General features: G+C 43.2%; 1 protein-coding gene across 1 annotated transcript; it reads right to left on the bottom strand.

Annotated features, from left to right (window-relative positions):
* Window positions 1–113: 113 nt before the first annotated feature.
* On the bottom strand, window positions 114–17,483 carry LOC111957056 (histamine H3 receptor-like). Its single transcript, XM_023977777.2, has 3 exons — window positions 16,588–17,483; window positions 15,775–15,941; window positions 114–1,116 (listed from the first exon to the last, which is right to left on the bottom strand). The coding sequence occupies exons 1-3, from the start codon at window positions 16,832–16,834 to the stop codon at window positions 328–330; spliced, it is 1,203 nt and encodes a 400-aa protein (XP_023833545.1). The 5' UTR covers window positions 16,835–17,483; the 3' UTR covers window positions 114–327.
* Window positions 17,484–19,291: the final 1,808 nt, after the last annotated feature.

Here is a 19,291-nt window from a genome sequence, read left to right as displayed (position 1 = left end):
GACAAATTACGTTGAAACAACGTTGATTCAACCAGTTTGTGCCAGTGGGTAGTATCACCTTTGAGTCTATGTAAAGTGCTTCTCTTACAATCATTTTGGCTTTCGAGATTCACCTCACTTCTCTGGCCACTGGCCTATCACATGTAAGACAATCTGTTTTGTTCCATTAAAAATGTTCATTGCTAAAGTATCAGTTTTAGTCTTGATTATCTCCTTTGGGTCTATGTACAGTAAAGTGTTTCGTGTGTGTATCACCACCTCTCTGGCTACTGGCCTATCCATCACATGATACAGTAGAGGGCCTTAAGTGATTGGCCATACTGCAGGTCAGTTGGTGGCCAGCTGAGTTGTTCTCCGTCTGGGACACAGGATCCTGCCGAAGGCCCTGCGGAAGCTGCTGTGACAGAGCGGGTAGAGGAAAGGGTTAATGGCCGAGTTGAGCCACAGCAGCCAGAAGGTGACCTCATACCAGTGGTGCTGGACGCAGCGTCCCTTACAGGCGGCTCTGATGATCATCAGGAGGGTGTAGGGCGCCCAGCACACAGCAAACACACACACGATGACAGCCAGCGACTTGGCAATCTTCTTGTCCCTTGACAGGCAGCTGCGCTGGGTGCCCCTAGTGGAGGTGTCCTGCCGCTCCAACGGGGGATGCAAGATCTGGGAGTGGAAGGACCCCGAGCCTGATCCCCTCTCCTGGACCGTCACAGTGCTAGACAGCTTCTTAACCACTACCGAGTTCCGGGAGAAGAGGGAAGTGAGGCGGAGGCATTCCCCTCTCCCCAGGGGAGGGGGCTGTCCATCGGGCACGTGGGCCTGTCCACTCGTCTCATCCCTGTTCCGGAGCCTCCTCCGACGTATGTTGAGGTAGATGCTGAGGTTGAAGAAGGTTACGGAGATTAAGGGGGAGACGAACTCCAACATGGAGGCACTGAGGAGGAAGTACCAGGTGTAGTAGAACTCAGCGTAGCACTCATCCTCCGGGACACGGCTCTTCCCCACCACCAGCTCCCAGAAGATGATGGCAGGGCCATAGAGGACAAAGGCCAGGACCCAGACTGCTATCATCTTCATGATGGCTTGGTGGGTCATGCCCTGTCTGGCACGGTAGCTCACCTGGCGGAAACAAGAGACAAAGAKGATGGACATGATTGATGATTTTGGGCTTTGTTGTGTTATGACTCATTCTGTCTAGATGTTGGTTTGTAAAGGGCAATTCCACGATAACTGAATTGCACTGAGACTCAGATTTATTTCTTACAATGTATGCCAAACAAAAACCATTGATTTCAAAGTTCAATAAACCATACAACTGTAATGATGTGCGCTGAGAGTCGGGAAGCAAGTTCAGGGAGTGCGTGTTTTAATAAATAAAACATAATACAAAACAAGAAACACAAAAAACGCACAGACAGGAAACTGAAACAGAAACAATGACGCCTGGGGAAGGAACCAAAGGGAGTGACATATATAGGGAAGGTAATCAAGGAGGTGATGGAGTCCAGGTGAGTGTCATAATGCGCTGATGCACGTAACAATGGTGACAGGTGTGCGCCATAACGAGCAGCCTGGTGACCTAGATGCCAAAGAGGGAGCACACGTGACAACAACTTTTTGCACAATGACTACTTTCAGCAATTTACACAGTACATTTTACAAAAACACATCTACTGGAAGAACTGCACAGATGCAAAGTTTGGTAACGTTTGTAAACGTCCACGTTTTCAAAAACCCTTAAATATCTGCTCCAAATTAACATTCAAGATATCTGCAGAAAGAATGGGATGTCAGCTATGACACCTATTTTGGTTATTGAACTGCATAATAATATTAATAATATACATCCGATAACAYAATTAAGTTAATGGAATTTCATCATGGGTCCCTGATCTATAATACAAAGAAATGTATAATTATTGATATGAATGTTATTCTCTTCATGGTTATGTATCCTAAATGGRTACACAAAAGGTAGAAATATGCAATATCTCCCTTTACATATTTGGGTTATTATTCTACACACTGGCATATTTTGGTTTTGGTGACATTTGGAAAGTTTACAGACAAATGTGCTGTTTCCATCAGGCCTGTCGTGAGAATTTTCATCCGACATGTACTTTACCTGCATAAAAAGGTTGGATGGAAACCTGGTTGTGAGGATGAAACTTAGTGTGTAATATATGTACACAATATATGTAAACTTACAGTGTGTAATATATGTACACAGTCCACCCTTCAACTTGCTATACTAGGGAGTGACCAGGACCATGTGACCACGTACCAGGTAGTGTATAGGGGTTGGAGTTCTAGGTGCCAGTCTTTCCTGGTCAGGTCAGTAACAAGTCCTGGCCCTAGTCTTGTAGTGGAGGGCTTTCTAAGGAGATGTCTTGGTACATCCCCCCAGCCTAGTCTGCTTCATGAGCTTCAATGAGTCAATGAGGTTCTTCAACATGCTCTCTTAGATTTGATCCAATTTCTATCGGAAAAAGCTGAACTTGCACCACCTGTCCTGACCTTACATCTCTCTCTTGATCCCAATCTTTCCTTTTCACTTCAGACGCTCTACAATATATGTGACGRCCTGCCACTTCTATTTCAAGTTGGGAGGAAAGTGCTTTAAGGCAAAATGCCGCTCCTTGGCCTGCGACCATCTCTTTCTCTCTACTTCTCTACTGATTGATTGGAGAGAAACTGGAGAGGATCATAGAAACTGGAGGATGTCTATGATCAAAGCGTAATGTCGTGTGGCTTAAAGGAGAGCCTCAGCCTCTCTAGTTTCATTTGTATTCATGCCTCTGATGTTAAGTGTTGTGCTGGTGAAACAAAACAGAACATTATACACAGTATTACTCTCCTTTGTCTACTGTGCTTTGTGTGCTTTACCTCATACAAAGACACTAGAGAAGGCATGATCAGTCACCTGGCATATGCACATACAGTCACTGATGGCGCAAATTATTTAAATTGGCATAATGAAAGTGGGTGACACTGTCTGTGCCCATTTCTGAATTCAGAGATGATGTTGTTTGGTACGAGAGCCTGTCGGTTTAAATAAATATATACAAATATTTCTACGCCCTTTGCCACATTGTGTTGCTAAAATAGGAGTTTTTTACATCACAGATGACTTACTACCAAAACATTTTGTGCMGTAATCGTTATGGTTAAACTGATTGTGACAGTTCAGTCAGTGGTCTAATAAGATATCTGATACATTCGTTCCCTATAGTTTATTTTAATTCAGTATGCACCTTTAGTATGTCCTTTGCTGGTCACGTCGCCGACAGAAGCAACCTACTCAAATATGGTCGATATGACACACTCACACAGAACTAAAGATGATGTCAATATACTCGATCTTCTTGCTCACCAATACTCATCGATAGCCTATCATGAAGTGAGCTCCGGTCTTGGCAGAATCAGAACGGTTGGTCAGTGCTAAAAGTTTCCCCTAGTACACCTCAACTAGCCTACAGCCATAAACCTCTTTGAGCTCTTGTATACCAAGGACCCTATAAAGGTATGGTTCTGCACAGTCATATGTCTCTGCACAAACATGACCACAGGTTTCGCTTCAGCCAGTAAAAAGAGGAGAATGACTTCGACTATTCAGGTTTATTCTCCCAGCTGGGTCAGAATAGGTATCTGGTCATTTGAATTCAGATTGGGTCCTGTGAAGAATTTACTTCACCCAGTCGTCTGGTGAAACAAAACAAAACATTATACACAACATCCCTCTCTCCTTTATCTGCCTTACCTCATTCAAAAGATCTGACAACTGGGGAAAAACTGGTTGAGTCAACATTGTTTCCAYGTCATTTCAACCTCAAAAAATCTGTGATGACATCAATGTGGAAAACTAATTGGATTTGGCAAAAGTCATCAACGTTAGGGCATTTTGTCTCTTAACTTAAATCCAATCCAATCTTTTGTTGATTTCAAGTTGAATTTACGTTAATCAAATCAAAGTTTATTTGTCACGTGCGCCGAATACAACAGGTGTAGACCTTACAGTGAAATGCTTACTTACAGGCTCTAACCAATAGTGCAAAAAAGGTATTAGGTGAACAATAGGTAAGTAAAGAAATAAAACAGTAAAAGGACAGTGAAAAATAACAGTAGCGAGGCTACATACAGACACCGGTTAGTCAGGCTGATTGAGGTAGTATGTACATGTAGATATGGTTAAAGTGACAATGCATATATGATGAGCAGAGAGTAGCAGTAGCGTAAAAGAGGAGTTGGCGGGTGRTGGGTGGCGGGACACAATGCAGATAGCCTGGTTAGCCAATGTGCGGGAGCACAGGTTGGTCGGCCCATTTGAGGTAGTATGTACATGAATGTATAGTTAAAGTGACTATGCATATATGAAAAACAGAGGGTAGCAGCAGCGTAACAGGGTTGGGGGGGGGAGGCACACAATGCAAATAGTCCGGGTAGCTATTTGATTACCTGTTCAGGAGTCTTATGGCTTGGGGGTAAAATCTGTTGAGAAGCCTTTTTGTCCTAGACTTGGCACTCCGGCACCGCTCGCCATGCGGTAGTAGAGAGAACAGTCTATGACTGGGGTGGCTGGGGTCTTTGACAACTTTTAGGGCCTTCCTCTGACACCGCCTGGTGTAGAGGTCCTGGATGGCAGGCAGCTTAGCCCCAGTGATGTACTGGGCACTACGCACTACCCTCTGTAGTGCCTTGCCGTCAGAGGCCGAGCATTTGCCGTACCAGGCAGTGATGCAACCAGTCAGGATGCTCTCGATGTTGCAGCTGTAGAACCTTTTGAGGATCTGAAGACCCATGCCAAATCTTTTTAGTTTCCTGAGGGGGAAATAGGCTTTGTCGTGCCCTCTTCACGACTGTCTTGGTGTGTTTGGACCATTCTAGTTTGTTATTGATGTGGACACCAAGGACTTGAAGCTCTCAACCTGCTCCACTACAGCCCTGTCGATGAGAATGGGGGCGTGCTCGGTCCTCCTTTTCCTGTAGTCCACAATCATCTCCTTAGTCTTGGCTACGTTGAGCGATAGGTTGTTATTCTGGCACCAGCCGGCCAGGTCTCTGACCTCCTCCCTATAGGCTGTCTCGTCGTTGTCGGTGATCTGTTGTGTCGTCTGCAAACTTAATGATGGTGTTGGAGTCGTGCCTGGCCATGCAGTCGTGGGTGAACAGGGAGTACAGGAGGGGACTGAGCACGCACCCCTGGGGAGCTCCAGTGTTGAGGATCAGCGTGGCAGATGTGTTGCTACCTACCCTCACCACATGGGGGCTGCCCGTCAGGAAGTCCAGGATCCAGTTGCAGAGGGAGGTGTTTAGTCCCAGGATCCTTAGCTTAGTGATGAGCTTTGAGGGTACTATGGTGTTGAACGCTGAGCTGTAGTCAATGAATAGCATTCTCACATAAGTGTTCCTTTTGTCCAGGCGGGAAAGGGCAGTGTGGAGTGCAATAGAGATTGCATCATCTGTGGATCTGTTTGGGCGGTATGCAAATTGGAGTGGGTCTAGGGTTTCTGGGATAATGGTGTTGATGTGAGCCATTACCAGCCTTTCCAAGCACTTCATGGCTACGGACATGAGTGCTACGGGTCTGTAGTCATTTAGGCAGGTTGCCTTTGTGTTCTTGGGCACAGGGACTATGGTGGTCTGTTTGAAACATGTTGGTATTACAGACATGTAGAACATGTCAGTGAAGACACCTGCCAGTTGGTCAGCACATGCCCAGAACACACATCCTGGTAAACCGTCTGGTCCCGCGGACTTGTGTATGTTGACCTGTTTAAAGGTCTTACTCACGTCGGCTACGGAGAGCGGGATCACACAGTCGTCTGGAACAGCTGATGCTCTTATGCATGCCTCAGTGTTGCTTGCCTCAAAGCGAGCATAGAAGTGATTTAGCTCGTCTGGTAGGCTCGTGTCACTGGGCAGCTCGCGGATGTGCTTCCCTTTGTAGTCTGTAATAGTTTGCAAGCCCTGCCACATAAGACGAGCGTCGGACCCCCTGTGTAGTAGGATTCAATCTTAGCCCTGTATTGACGCTTTGCCTGTTTGATGGTTGGTCGCAAGGCATAGCAGGATTTCTTGTAAGCTTCCGGGTTAGAGTCCCACACCTTGAAAGCGGCAGCWCTACCCTTTAGCTCAGTGCGAATGTTGCCTGTAATCCATGGCTTCTGGTCGGGGTATGTACGTACAGTCACTGTGGGGATGACGTTCTCAATGCACTTATTGATAAAGCCAGTGACTGRTGTGGTGTACTCCTCTATGCCATCGGAAGAATCCCTGAACATGTTCCAGYCTGTGATAGCAAAACAGTCCTGTAGTTTAGCATCTGCTTCATCTGACCACTTTTTTATAGACCGAGTCACTGGTGCATCCTGCTTTCATTTTTGCTTGTAAWTTTTTTTTCCCTGCATTAAAGTCTCAGGCCACTAGGAGTGCTGCTTCTGGGTGAGTGGTTTCCTGTTTGCTCATTTCCTTATACAGCTGACTGAGTGTGGTCTTAGTGCCAGAATCTGTCTGTGGTGGTAAATAAACAGCCACGAAAGTATAGCTGAAAACTCTCTAGGCAAGTAGTGGCCTGCAATTTATCACAATATACTCTTCTTCAGGCGAGCAAAATCTAGAGACTTCCTTAGATTTCGTGCACCAGCTGTTTACAAATATTCACAGACCGCCCCCCCTCATCTTACCGGAGTGTGCTGTTCTATGTTGCCGGTGCAGCGTATATCCATGTCGTCATTCAGCCACGATTCCGTGAAACACAGGATATTACAGTTTTTGATGACCTGTTGGTAGGATATTCCTGATCGTACCTCGTCTAATTTGTGTAAATCAAAACTAGACATGTAACTGACGTCTGTGCCCAATGGGCGAGTAAGACACTAGAGAAGGCACGATCAGTCAACTGGCATATGCACATCCAGTCACTGATGATACAAATTATTTAAATTGGCACAATGAAAGCAGGTGACAGTGTCTGTGCCCATTTCTGAAAGCCTAACTTCAGAGATGGTGTTGTTTGGTACGAAAGCCAGTCAGTTTAAATAAGTTCATATAAATATTTATACGCTCTCTGCCACATTCTGTTGCTAAAAGTTCTGCACATCACAGATTACTTACGACTAAGACATTTTGCACTGTAATTGTTATGGTTAAACTGATTGTGACAGTTCAGTCAGTGGCCCTAATAAGGTGCGTTCCCTATAATTTATTTTAATATTATTTTTAAGCAATGGTGGCCAAGCTTTTCAGATTTGAAACCTCATTCCCCTGGCTGAAGAGGAGAAGCCCACACCAGGACAGGAGTTCTAAAGTTGAAAAGTGTCTTTAGTTTTCTGCCTTCATCATTGGGCAGGGGGGGGGGGGCATATAATTAGTGTTGGCACCGGGATTTGGGTGGTGGTGGGGGGTTTGGGAGGTCATGAATGATTAACCTGTCCAGATGGGGACCTCTGGGTTGGTAGCAGTCAGGGGTGAAAGTAAGGCGGTACGTTCCGGTACGGCATCATACCGGTAAAACATAAGCCTATCACAATAATGAAAATAAAATGTCAAGAAAACTGTAGGCTATCACACCATTAACGTACGTATTTCAGAAATGAGCGAATGGATTTGGAAACGGGTGGTAGGCCTACAGCCTATGCTCCAAAATGCGATGTGATTAGAGAACACTGAAATTTGGAAATACACTATAAATACAAAAGTATAAGGACACCCCTTGAAAATAGTGGATTCGGCTATTTCAGCCACACCCATTGCTGACAGGTGTATAAAATTGAGCACACAGCCATGCAATCTCCATAGACAAACATTGGAAGTAGAACAGCCTTACTGAAGACCTCAATGACATTCAATGTGGCACTGTCATAGGATGCCACCTTTACAAGTCAGTTCGCACACAAGCCCAAGATCACCATGCGCAATGCCAAGAGTCGGCTGGAGTGGTGTAAAGCTCGCCGCCATTGGACTATGGAGCAGTGGAAACGCGTTCTCTGGAGTGATGAATCACGCTTCACCATCTGGCAGTCCGACGGACGAATCTGGGTTTGGCGGATGCCAGGGGAACGCTACCTGCCCCAATGCATAGTGCCAACTGTAAAGTTTGGTGGAGGAGGAATAATGGTCTGGGGATGTTTTACATGGTTTGGGCCAGGCCCCTTAGTTCAAGTGAAGRGAAATCTTAACGCTACAGTATACAATGACATTCTAGATGATTCTGTTTCCAACTTTGTGGCAACAGTTTGTGGAATGCCCTTTCCCGTTTTGACAGCAGAGATGCTATTGAATTAAAAGGGATTCTAAATATAATTCTATGATTAAGCCCCATGGTCGGCCTGCCCATTAGGCATTATTAGGCAGCCGCCAAGAACAGCAGTTTGACTAAGGCGGCATTTTCCGAGCTAAACTGACCAAGATGCACCTCCAACAACACCTCACATTATTCTGCCCAAAAACAATAACTTCTCACTCAGTGGCATGATGGCTATTTTGGTGAGTGCTGATGCTTAAGCACGGGCGCAAAACATTTAGCTTGTCCATGGCCAGTTAGCCTTTACAGGTTGCTGTTAGAGAGACAGCGCTGTGACGCTCCACCAAATTCTATTTCTGTATTTTGAAAGTCACATGTATTAAAAACATGATTGCTGACAAGCAAAACATTTTGGGACTATGTCAACGAAAGAAAGAAAATTATTTTGAAATAATTATCCAGATAATATAAAGTGTTCTATAACAATGCTTAAATCCATGATGCATTATGCATCAAAATGACGCATTATGCATCAAAATGACCACAAAAGACGTGACTGATGCAAAAACACTACCATTTCAAACATTTGGGGTCACTTAGAAATGTCCTTGTTTTTGAAAGAAAAGCAAATTTTTTGGGTCCATTAAAGTAACATCAAATTGATCAGAAATACAGCGTAGACATTGTTAATGTTGTAAATGACTATTGTAGCTGGAAACTGCAGATTTTTTTTATGGAATACATAGGCATACAGAGGCCAATTATGAGCAACCTTCAATTCTGTGTTCCAATGGTACGTTGTGTTAGCTAATTCAAGTGTATAATTTTAAAAGGCTAATTGATCAACCCTTATGCAATTAAGTTAGCACAGCTGAAAATGTTTATGCTGATTAAAGAAGCAATACAACTGGCCTTYTTTAGACTAGTTGAGTATTTGGAGCATCAGCATTTGTGGGTTCGATTACAGGCTCAAAATGGCCATAAACAATGCACTTTCTTCTGAAACTCATCAGTCTATTCTTGTTCTGAGAATTGAAGGCTATTCCATGCAAGAAACTGAAGATCTCATACAACGCTGTGTACTACTCCCTTCACAGAACAGCGCAAACTGGCACTAACCAGAATAGAAAGAGGAGTGGGAGGCCCCGGTGCACAAATGAGCAAGAGGACAAGTACATTAGAGTGTCTAATTTGAGAAATAGACGCCTCACAAGTACTCAACTGGCAGCTTCATTAAATAGTACCAGCAACACACCTGACGGGAGTCTTGACCCTTTCAATAGTAATTGAGCACTTACATTTGTTTGGTTCTTAGAAAAACAGCACTAAGGTTTAAGTGCCTAAATGTTCAAGAGAATGCGTGGAATGGTTTACCAAACTCTCAGACTYTCCTCTCTCACTGTCTCTCACCTCTCTCTCAGTCAACATTTCCTCTGCAAGTTGTCAAGCAAAATGAAAACAATGGCAACCAACATCAAGAGTTAAAGGGGCAGTGCATAAAAAAACAACAGCTTCATATTAGTGGAAACCAAGACTGTTCTCAGGGCAGGCCTGGTTGTAACTTGATATGTTCGAGTCGTGTCTTGGACAATTTCGGCATTTTAGCTAACCCTAACCCTTTTCTTAACCTAATTATCCTAACCTGCCATGTTAACTCTCCTAACAAAAAGAGAACACACTGAATCCAGAGGAGGCTTGTGGGAGAAGCTATAGAGTACGGGCTCTATAGCTTCTCCAAACACATTCTAAGTTCTAACCTGCTACGAAATGTAACTGCTAGTCAAAACTGGCAGCCCTGCTCTGAGAGTAGTGTGAGTATCAACTAATAAGAGACAGCGTCAAAAACATGATGTCTATGCTTTTTTAATGATATTTCAATTCTCTGAGGTCGAAATAACACTCTGAAATAATGAAAATTATGACAATGCCCTTTCTGTGTTAGAGCTGTTTGAAAARAAATGCCTGGAATTTCAGCTTGTGTATCCTCCTAAATGTACCCTCCCAAATTGAAGGGGTAAGCGGGGTAGGCTCCAGAGCAGGGGTCTACAACCGGTAGATCAGGAGCTACCAGTAGCTCGCAGTCGACCTATGAGTAGCTTGCCAAGCAATTCTGTAAGGACATACATTTTTTTATTTGTTCCATCGCAAACTGTCATGAATATAAAGCTCCCGGCTACAATCAAATCAAAGCCACATTGACATTATCCCACAACTGGTCAAATCAAATGTTATTGGTCATATACACATGGTTAGCAGATGTTATTGTGAGTGTAGCGAAATGCTTGTGCTTCTAGTTCCGACAGTGCAGCAATATCTAACATGTAATCRAACAATTCCACAACAACTACCTAATACTCACAAATATAAGTAAWAGAATGTAATAAGAATATATACATATAAATATCTGGATGAAGATAGACAGAGCTGCATAGGCAAGATGCAATAGAGGTGTAAATTACAGTATATACACATATGAGATGAGTAATGCAAGATATGTAAACATTATTAAAGTGGCATTACTAAAGTTACTAGTGATCCATTTATTAAAGTGGCCAATGATTTCAAGTCTGTATGTAGGCAGCAGCCTCTGTGTTAATGATGACTGTTTAACAGTCTGATGGCCTTGAGATAGAAGCTGTTTTTCAGTCTCTCGGTCCCAGCTTGGATGCACCTGTACTGACCTCGCCTTCTGGATGGTAGCGGGGTGAACAGACAGTGGATCATGTGGTTGTTGTCCTTGATGAGATATTTTTGGCCTTCCTGCGACATCAGGTGCTGTAGGTGTCCTGGAGTGCAGGTAGTTTGCCCCCGGTCATGCGTAGTTCGCCACTATTGGCTTAAAATTTGTGATGGGGGAAAACTCGATGCAGTTGCATATCACAAGGTTATTTTTTGACAATAATATAAACTCAGCAACAACAAAAAAGTCCCCTTTTCAGGACCCTGTCTTTCAAAGATAATTCGTAAAAATCCAAATAACTTCACAGATCTTCATTGTAAAGAGTTTAAAMACTGTTTCCCATGCYTGTTCAATGAACCATAAACAATTAATGAACATGCACCTTTGGAACGGTCGTTAAGACACTAACRRCTTACAGACGGTAGGCAATTAAGGTCACAGTTATGAAAACTTAAGACACTAAGGAGGCCTTTCTACTGACTCTGAAAAACACCAAAAGAAAGATACCCAGGGTCCCTGCTCATCTGCATGAACGTGCCTTAGGCATGCTGCAAGGAAGCATGAGGACTGCAGATGTGGCCAGGGCAATAAATTGCAATGTCCGTACTGTGAGACAGCGCTACAGGGAGACAGGATGGACAGATGATCGTCCTCGCAGTGGCAGACCACGTGTTACAACACCTGCACAGGATCAGAACATCCGAACATCACAGCTGCGGGACAGGTACAGGATGGCAACAACAGCCTGAGTTACACCAGGAACGCACAATCCCTCCATCAGTGCTCAGACTGTCCGCAATAGGCTGAGAGAGGCTGGACTGCGGGCTTGTAGGCCTGTTGTGAGGTAGGTCCTCACCAAACATCACAGCAACAACGTCGCCTATGGGCACAAACTCACCGTCGCTGGACCAGACAGGACTGGCAAAAAGTGCTCTTCACTGACGAGTCGCGGTTTTGTCTCACCAGGGATGATGGTCGGATTCGCGTTTATCGTCAAAGGAATGAGCGTTACACCGAGGCCTGTACTCTGGAGCGGAATCGATTTGGAGGTGGAGGGTCCATCATGTTCTGGAGCAGTGTGTCCCAGCATCATCGGACTGAGCTTGTCATTGCAGGCAATCTCAACGCTGTGCGTTACAGGGAAGACATCCTCCTCCCTCATGTGGTACCCTCCCTGCAGGCTCATCCTGACATGACCCTCCAGCATGACAATGCCACCAGCCATACTGCTCGTTCTGTGTGTGATTTCCTGCAAGACAGGAATGTCAGTGTTCTGCCATGGCCAGCGACGAGCACAGATCTCAATCCCATTGAGCACGTCTSGGACCTGTTGGATCGGAGGGTGAGGGCTAGGGCCATTCCCCACCAGAAATGTCAGGGAACTTGCAGGTGACTTGGTGGAAGAGTGGGGTAACATCTCACAGCAAGAACTGGCAAATCTGGTGCAGTCCATGAGGAGGAGATGCAATGCAGTACTTAATGCAGCTGGTGGCCACACCAGATACTGACTGTTACTTTTGATTTTGACCCCCCCTTTGTTCAGGGCCACATTATTCCATTTCTGTTATACACATGTCTGTGGAACTTGTTCCGTTGATGTCTCAGTTGTTGAATCTTATGTTCATACAAATATTTCCACATTAAGTTTGCTGAAAATAAATGCTGTTGACAGTGAGAGGACGTTTCTTTCTTTGCTGAGTTTATATATACAGTACCACTCAAAAGTTTGGACACACCTACTCATTCAAGGGTTTTTCTTTATTTGTACTATTTTCTACAATATAGAATAATAGTGAAGACATCAAAACTATGAAATAACACATATGGAATCAGCTAGTAACCAAAAAAGGGTTAAACAAATCAAAATATATTTTATTTTGCCATGATGACAGCTTTCCACACTCTTGGTATTCTCTCAACTACTTTCATGAGGTAGTCACCTGGAATGCATTTCAATTAACAGGTGTGCCTTGTTAAGTTAATTTGTGGAATTTCTTTCCTTCTTAATGCGTTTGAGCCAATCAGTTGTGTTGTGACAAGGCAGAGGTGGTATACAGAATATAGCCCTATTTGGTAAAAGACAAAGTCCATATTATGGCAAGAACAGCTCAAATAAGCAAAGAGAAACAACAGTCCATCATTACTTTAAGACATGAAGGTCAGTCAATTCGGAAAAAGTGCAGTCGCAAAAACCATCAAGCGCTATGATGAAACTGGCTCTCATAAGGACCACCACAGGAAAGGAAGACCCAGAGGTACCTCTGCTGCAGAGGATAAGTTCATTAGAGTTACCAGCCTCAGAAATTGCAGCCCAAATTAATGCTTCACAGAGTTCAAGTAACAGACACATCTCAACATCAACTGTTCAGAGGAGACTGCATGAATCAGGCCTTCATGGTCAAATTGCTGCAAAGAAACCACTACTAAAGGACACCAATAATAAGAAGAGACTTCCTTTGACCAAGAATCACGAGCAATGGACATTAGACCGGTGGAAATCTGTCCTTTGGTCTGATGAGCTCAAATTTGAGATTTTTGGTTCCAACCGTGGTGTCTTTGTGAGATGCAGAGTAGGTGAATGGATGATCTCCGTATGTGTGGTTCCCACCGTGAGGCAGGGAGGAGGTGGTGTGATGGTGTGGGGGTGCTTTGCTGGTGATACTGTCTGTGATTTATTTAGAATTCAAGGCACACTTAACCAGAATGGCTACCACAGCAATCTGCAGTGGGACAATAATTTGTTTTTCAACAGGACAATGACCCAACACACCTCCAGGCTGTGTAAGGGCTATTTGACCAAGAAGGAGAGTGATGGAGTGCTGCATCAGATGACCTGGCCTCCACAATCACCCAACCTCAACCCAATTGAGATGGTTTGGGATGAGTTGGACCGCTGAGTGAAGGAAAAGCAGCCAACATATGTGGGAACTCTTTCAAGACTGTTGGAAAATCATTCCAGGTGAAGCTGGTTGAGAGAATGCCAATAGTGTGCAAAGCTGTCATCAAGGCAAAGGGTGGCTACTTTGATTTGTTTAAYACTTTTTTTTGGTTACTACATGATTCCATGTGTTATTTACCAGTTTTGATGTCTTCACAATTATTCTACAAATGTAGAAAATAGTAAAAAAWATATACTTGAATGAGTAGGTGTTCTAAAACTTTTGACCGGAAGTGTATGTGATCATATTCAAATGAAAGAACGGGTTGAAATTATTATGTTTTAGTCAAATAATATATCTGTTTGGGCTTCTTGCGGTCAATTTGCAGTCTATAAATTATATGTARTTATGCTCCGTCCCCCTGACCATCCACTCAAGAAAAAATAAATACATTTTAAAAATGTATAATTAAAAAAAACRAATTATAATCGTCCCACCGCTGAATCTAGTTGATGATCCCTGGTCTAAACGATCCATTCCGCCAATCAGATCAAACTGAGCTTTTCAATGGCAAAAGGAGGCTCAGAAAAGTTTGTGGTCATACACACATCCTTAAAAAACATAGGTGATGGGCTAATAAAGAACACTAGTGTAGAACAAGAAGTCTGTTAAAGCTCCCAATTCACTGCTTTCTTGACAACGTTTCCATCCGAAACGGATCTTCGTCAGGTGAAACACACTGACTGTTCACATCCCAAAATATACATATTTCACCTCACATGACCATTGCGGACATGGCGCATGGTGGGTGCAAAAAACATTTGCATGTCTCTAATAATTAAATAACAATGAGATGGGTGCATGTAATGGTTCCAGAACATAATATATATTTACAAAATGACCAAGTGGGTAACCTGGAAGGCAAGACAAATCAAAGTAAAGTGACATATTCTGGTAAGAAATGGTCTGAAATCAAACTCTTGATTCAGAGACATGGTACACAAACRGTGAATTCAATACAGTTCTCTTCTCAATAATAGATTATCAGTATCTCCGCCCATCCTAGGTGTCTTGACATGATCGATGCCAATGTATCTCAAAGAGCTAATGTTGTGACGAGCCTCCATGAAATGCGCAGCCACAGGGTTTCTCTGGTCAAGGGTCCTGATATTACTCCTGTGTTCTGCTATCCTTGTTTTCAGAGCTYGTTTTGTTTTTCTTACATAGACGACAAATACATTTGATCAGGTATATCACATTTTTGTGGAACATGTAATGATGCCCTTAATCTTAATGGCCTTGCCCGTAATAGGGTGATTGAACATTGTGCATTTGTTCGTGAAGTTACACTGGGTGCACCCGCCACCATCGTCTAGAAAGGTACTGTGGCACTGGTGGAAGATCAGACCTCACCACCATTTGACTGATGTTGGGGGCGCGTCTGAAGACTACCTGCGGAGGTTCTTTAAACGTCTTTTCCTGTTGTGGATCAGTGCTCAAGATGTACCAGTGTTTTTTAACGATGTGGTCGAACTGTTTACCAAGTGGGGAGTACTGAAGGAAGCATTGAATGCGTTGGTCAGGATGGCGGGGAGGTTTGGGCGTGAGGCTGTCATCCTGGGTCATATTTTTATAACGTTCCCTTGCGTCATGCAGCCATTCCTCTGGGTAACCCCGCTGTCTGAAACACTCATCCAGATGGGCGGTTCGTTTGTCAGTCACTTTGTGTACTACAAATCCTACGTATGCGACTGTATCGGCTAAAAGGAGGCTCAGGGAAATAAATGATACACAACATATTTGGAGTTATTTTCATGAAATAAACAGTGATTTAGTAGACATAGTGATGACGCATAAATAAAATGAAAAAGACTGCAAGGGGGCTTTAATTAAGAACTGACAATTGTGTGTATGGTATCCCCCTCTCAAGGCATTCCAATGAACTAATTCAAGGCCATAAGGTTCCTCCTACTCACCGCTCTGGTGACAGAGAGGAAGCGGTCATAGCTGATCAGGACAATGTTGAAGACAGAGGCAGTACAGAGCAAGTAGTCCATGACCAGCCACAGTTTGCACAGTCCTCTGCCCAACATCCATCTCCCTGTCAGGATGTATGGGATGTACACTGGAATGCAGAATGCCCCTGGAAAACCAGATGGGGGAGAGGCATTGCACTTATTAATATTACTTTATTGGTCAATATTGGGTGAACCAAAATGTGACTTCCACTTTTAACCCAACCCCTCTGAAAGACACACATCACACGTTTTTTTAGAGGTGCATGGAGCTGCCACATGAGAGCTGATGTTGTGGGGGTTAAGTGCATTGCTCAAGGGCACAACAGCAGGCAATGGAATCTAGGTTTGATACCAGCAACCCTCCAGTTGCAAGCTCAATTCCCGACAGATTTTTCCCATCGGACCCAGGATTCGAACTGGCAACGGTCCAGTTGTTATCTGGCTTCTCTAGCCGCTAGGATACATGTTAGTCTTACGCTTGAATAAATGTTTTTAATCTACTCTGCCAGGAGGAGTGGAGCCCACATTTGTTCATCTGGACTTCCTGGCATTTGTCTGCTGTCTATAACAATATTTTAATGGGAGCCTGTACCACTAACATCAGGCTGAGTTGCGGTCCACAAATAACATTCCTCATATTGTACTGTTTATCATTCTCACTCACTCAAACACACAGACCAATAAATTACTTCAAATAAGAAAATGAATGCAAATGACATCTTCAACATGCAGTAACAATATACTTAATTTAATAATCATAAATGTTCTCACCAACAAGAAAATCCGATATGGCGAGATTCAGGAAGTAATAGTTGCTTTGCCTCCTCAGACTCTTGTCTACTTTAAAGGCGAAAATTACCAAAGCGTTTCCCAAAACTATCACAACCACCAAAGTTACCATCATCGTCAAAAGAATGACCATGACAGGTGCCGTGAATGCGTTGTCGCTCCACATTTTGGTTGAGTCGTTGTGCATGTAATTCCAGCTCGCGTTGGCATCGAGTTGATCTCCCCCCATGATCTTCTTTATCAGCTTTAAAATGTTGTTAAATCGTTGGCGGATATTCCAAGGAGTTGGAAATAGGCAATGCAACAGCTGAAATCCATGCGCATCTGCATCCACGCATCCAAAATTCAAAATGCAACTTCAGTATGTCCTTTGCTTGTCACCTCGCCGACCGGCGCAGCCTACTCGAATATGTATATAATGACCTAAAGATGCTGTCAATATCATATATCGTCTTGCTCAACAACACTCATCCATAGCCTATCATGAAGTGCGCGCAGGTCTAGGCAGCATCAGAACTTTTGTTACGTGGAAAACGCTTTGGTATCTACATCATTATATACGTCGTCTGTGGTATCTACAATGAATTGAAACTTCCACTAAAAGTTTCCACAAGTAATCAAAAACCTCCACTAGCCTACAGCCATACACCTCTATGTGCTCTGGTACACCAGTGGCGACGGGTCATTCAGTGAAGGTGGGGCAGAGCCTGTTTTGCATTTTAATTTAGCATTAATACTTGTCACATATCAGTTTGCAAACAATGTAAAACATGTTTAGAATTGAGTTAATTAAGYAGCATACAAACAGTCTCTTTTTTTTCTTTCTTGAGTAATGCAGCTCCAAAATGTAGGTGTTTCAGCCTAGCTCAGTGCTTTCTGTGATGGTGGTGGGGCAGCCAGCAGAAAATAAGGAGAGTTGGTAATGCTCTGTAGTTGTGCCGTGATTGGCTCATTGTTCTGTCACTCATGGGGACACTAAGTCAAAGGGAAAACAGGTTTTTAGAATTTTTAGCACATTTTTTAAAAAACAGCTACCTTACTTACATAAGTATTCAGACCCTTTGCGATGAGACTCGAAATTGAGCTCAGGTGCATCTTGTTTCCATTAACCGTCTTCGAGATGTTTCAACAACTTGATTGGAGTCCAACTGTTGGAAATTCAATTGATTGATTGGACAGGATATCGAAAGGCAGGATTGTATCAAGTCACAGATCTGGGGAAGGGTAACAAAAAAAWKTCTGCAGCATTGAAGGTCCCCAAGAACACACCATCTTGTATGCTGCTGCATAAATAATGTAATATGCCAGGGAGATATGTATACTGTAAATAAAACTAAGTGTATGTTGTGTAGTAAGCTGAAAGTAGGCCATGTGCCTCACCCTAATAATTTGGTCCCTTTCCTCTCTTAGCCTACTCTTCTGACTTGGTGGTGCACATGTAGCCTATAACCTGTTTTAGGGAACTGTAATCGTTGAGTATTGTAAGAGTTTTCATTGTCTGCTCATATGCCCCCTTTATGTATCCTACGGTTCTGACTTGGTGTACAGGAAGAATACTGTAAGAACAGCCCATGTTCTGAATTCTGTCACTGTGCATTTCAACATTTCTGAACAAATAGTTATATTGACTACTTCCATCCTAGCTCGCTCATTAATGTCTCAATCGAAATTACGGATTGCTTCTTATCCGCTCGTCATTCCCTTATGCCATATTTTGTAAATTTCAATTGTCAGTAGAAACCACATTTGTTTAAATAAGTCACCATTTCAGCTATGTTTTATTTTTTTTAAAGCAGTAAATGAGGCTGAATGAACTGTTTCACTGCCAGACAAGGCTCTGCTAAAATCCAGGTGTAGCAGTGGTAAGGATTCACTCCATTTTGCTGGAAAGAAAGTTCTGCTGTTGGGACAGCTTTATGTAGGCCCCATTTTTTTTGCTTTGCCTCCTCAGACTCTTGTCTACTTTCAAGGCGAAAATGACCAAAGTGTTTCCCAAAACTATCACAAACACCAAAGTTACCATCATCWTCAAAAGAATGACCATGACAGGTGCCGTGAATGCGTTGTCGCTCCACATTTTGGTTGAGTCGTTGTGCATGTAATTCCAGCTCGCGTTGGCATCGAGTTGATCTCCCCCCATGATCTTCTTTATCAGCTTTAAAATGTTGTTAAATCGTTGGCGGATAATCCAAGGAGTTGGAAATAGGCAATGCAACAGCTGAAATCCATGCGCATCTGCATCCAAAATTCTAAATGCAACTTCAATATGTGCTTTGTTTGTCACTTTGCCGACCAGCGCAGCCTACTCGAATATGCATATAATGACCTAAAGATGCTGTCAATATCATATACAGTGCCTTGCAAAAGTATTCATTCTCCCTTGGCATTTTTGCTATTTTGTTGTATTACAGCCTGTAATTTAAATGGATTTTTATTTGGATTTCATGTAATGGACATACACAAAATAGTCCAAATTGGTGAAGTGAAATGAAAAAAAAAACTTGTTTAAAAAAAAAAAAGTTCAACATAAAAGTGGTGCATGCATATGTATTCACCCCATTTGCTATTAAGCCCCTAAATTAGATCTGGTGCAACAAATTACCTTCAGAAGTCACACAATTAGTTAAATAAAGTCCACCTGTGTGCAATCTAAGTGTCACATGATCTGTCACATGATCTCAGTATA

This window comes from Salvelinus sp. IW2-2015, linkage group LG32, assembly GCF_002910315.2.
Source record: "Salvelinus sp. IW2-2015 linkage group LG32, ASM291031v2, whole genome shotgun sequence".
NCBI classification, from domain to species: Eukaryota; Metazoa; Chordata; class Actinopteri; order Salmoniformes; family Salmonidae; genus Salvelinus; species Salvelinus sp. IW2-2015.
The sequence above is the reverse complement of the archived record's forward strand: the minus strand, read 5'-3'. Positions and strand labels throughout refer to the sequence as shown.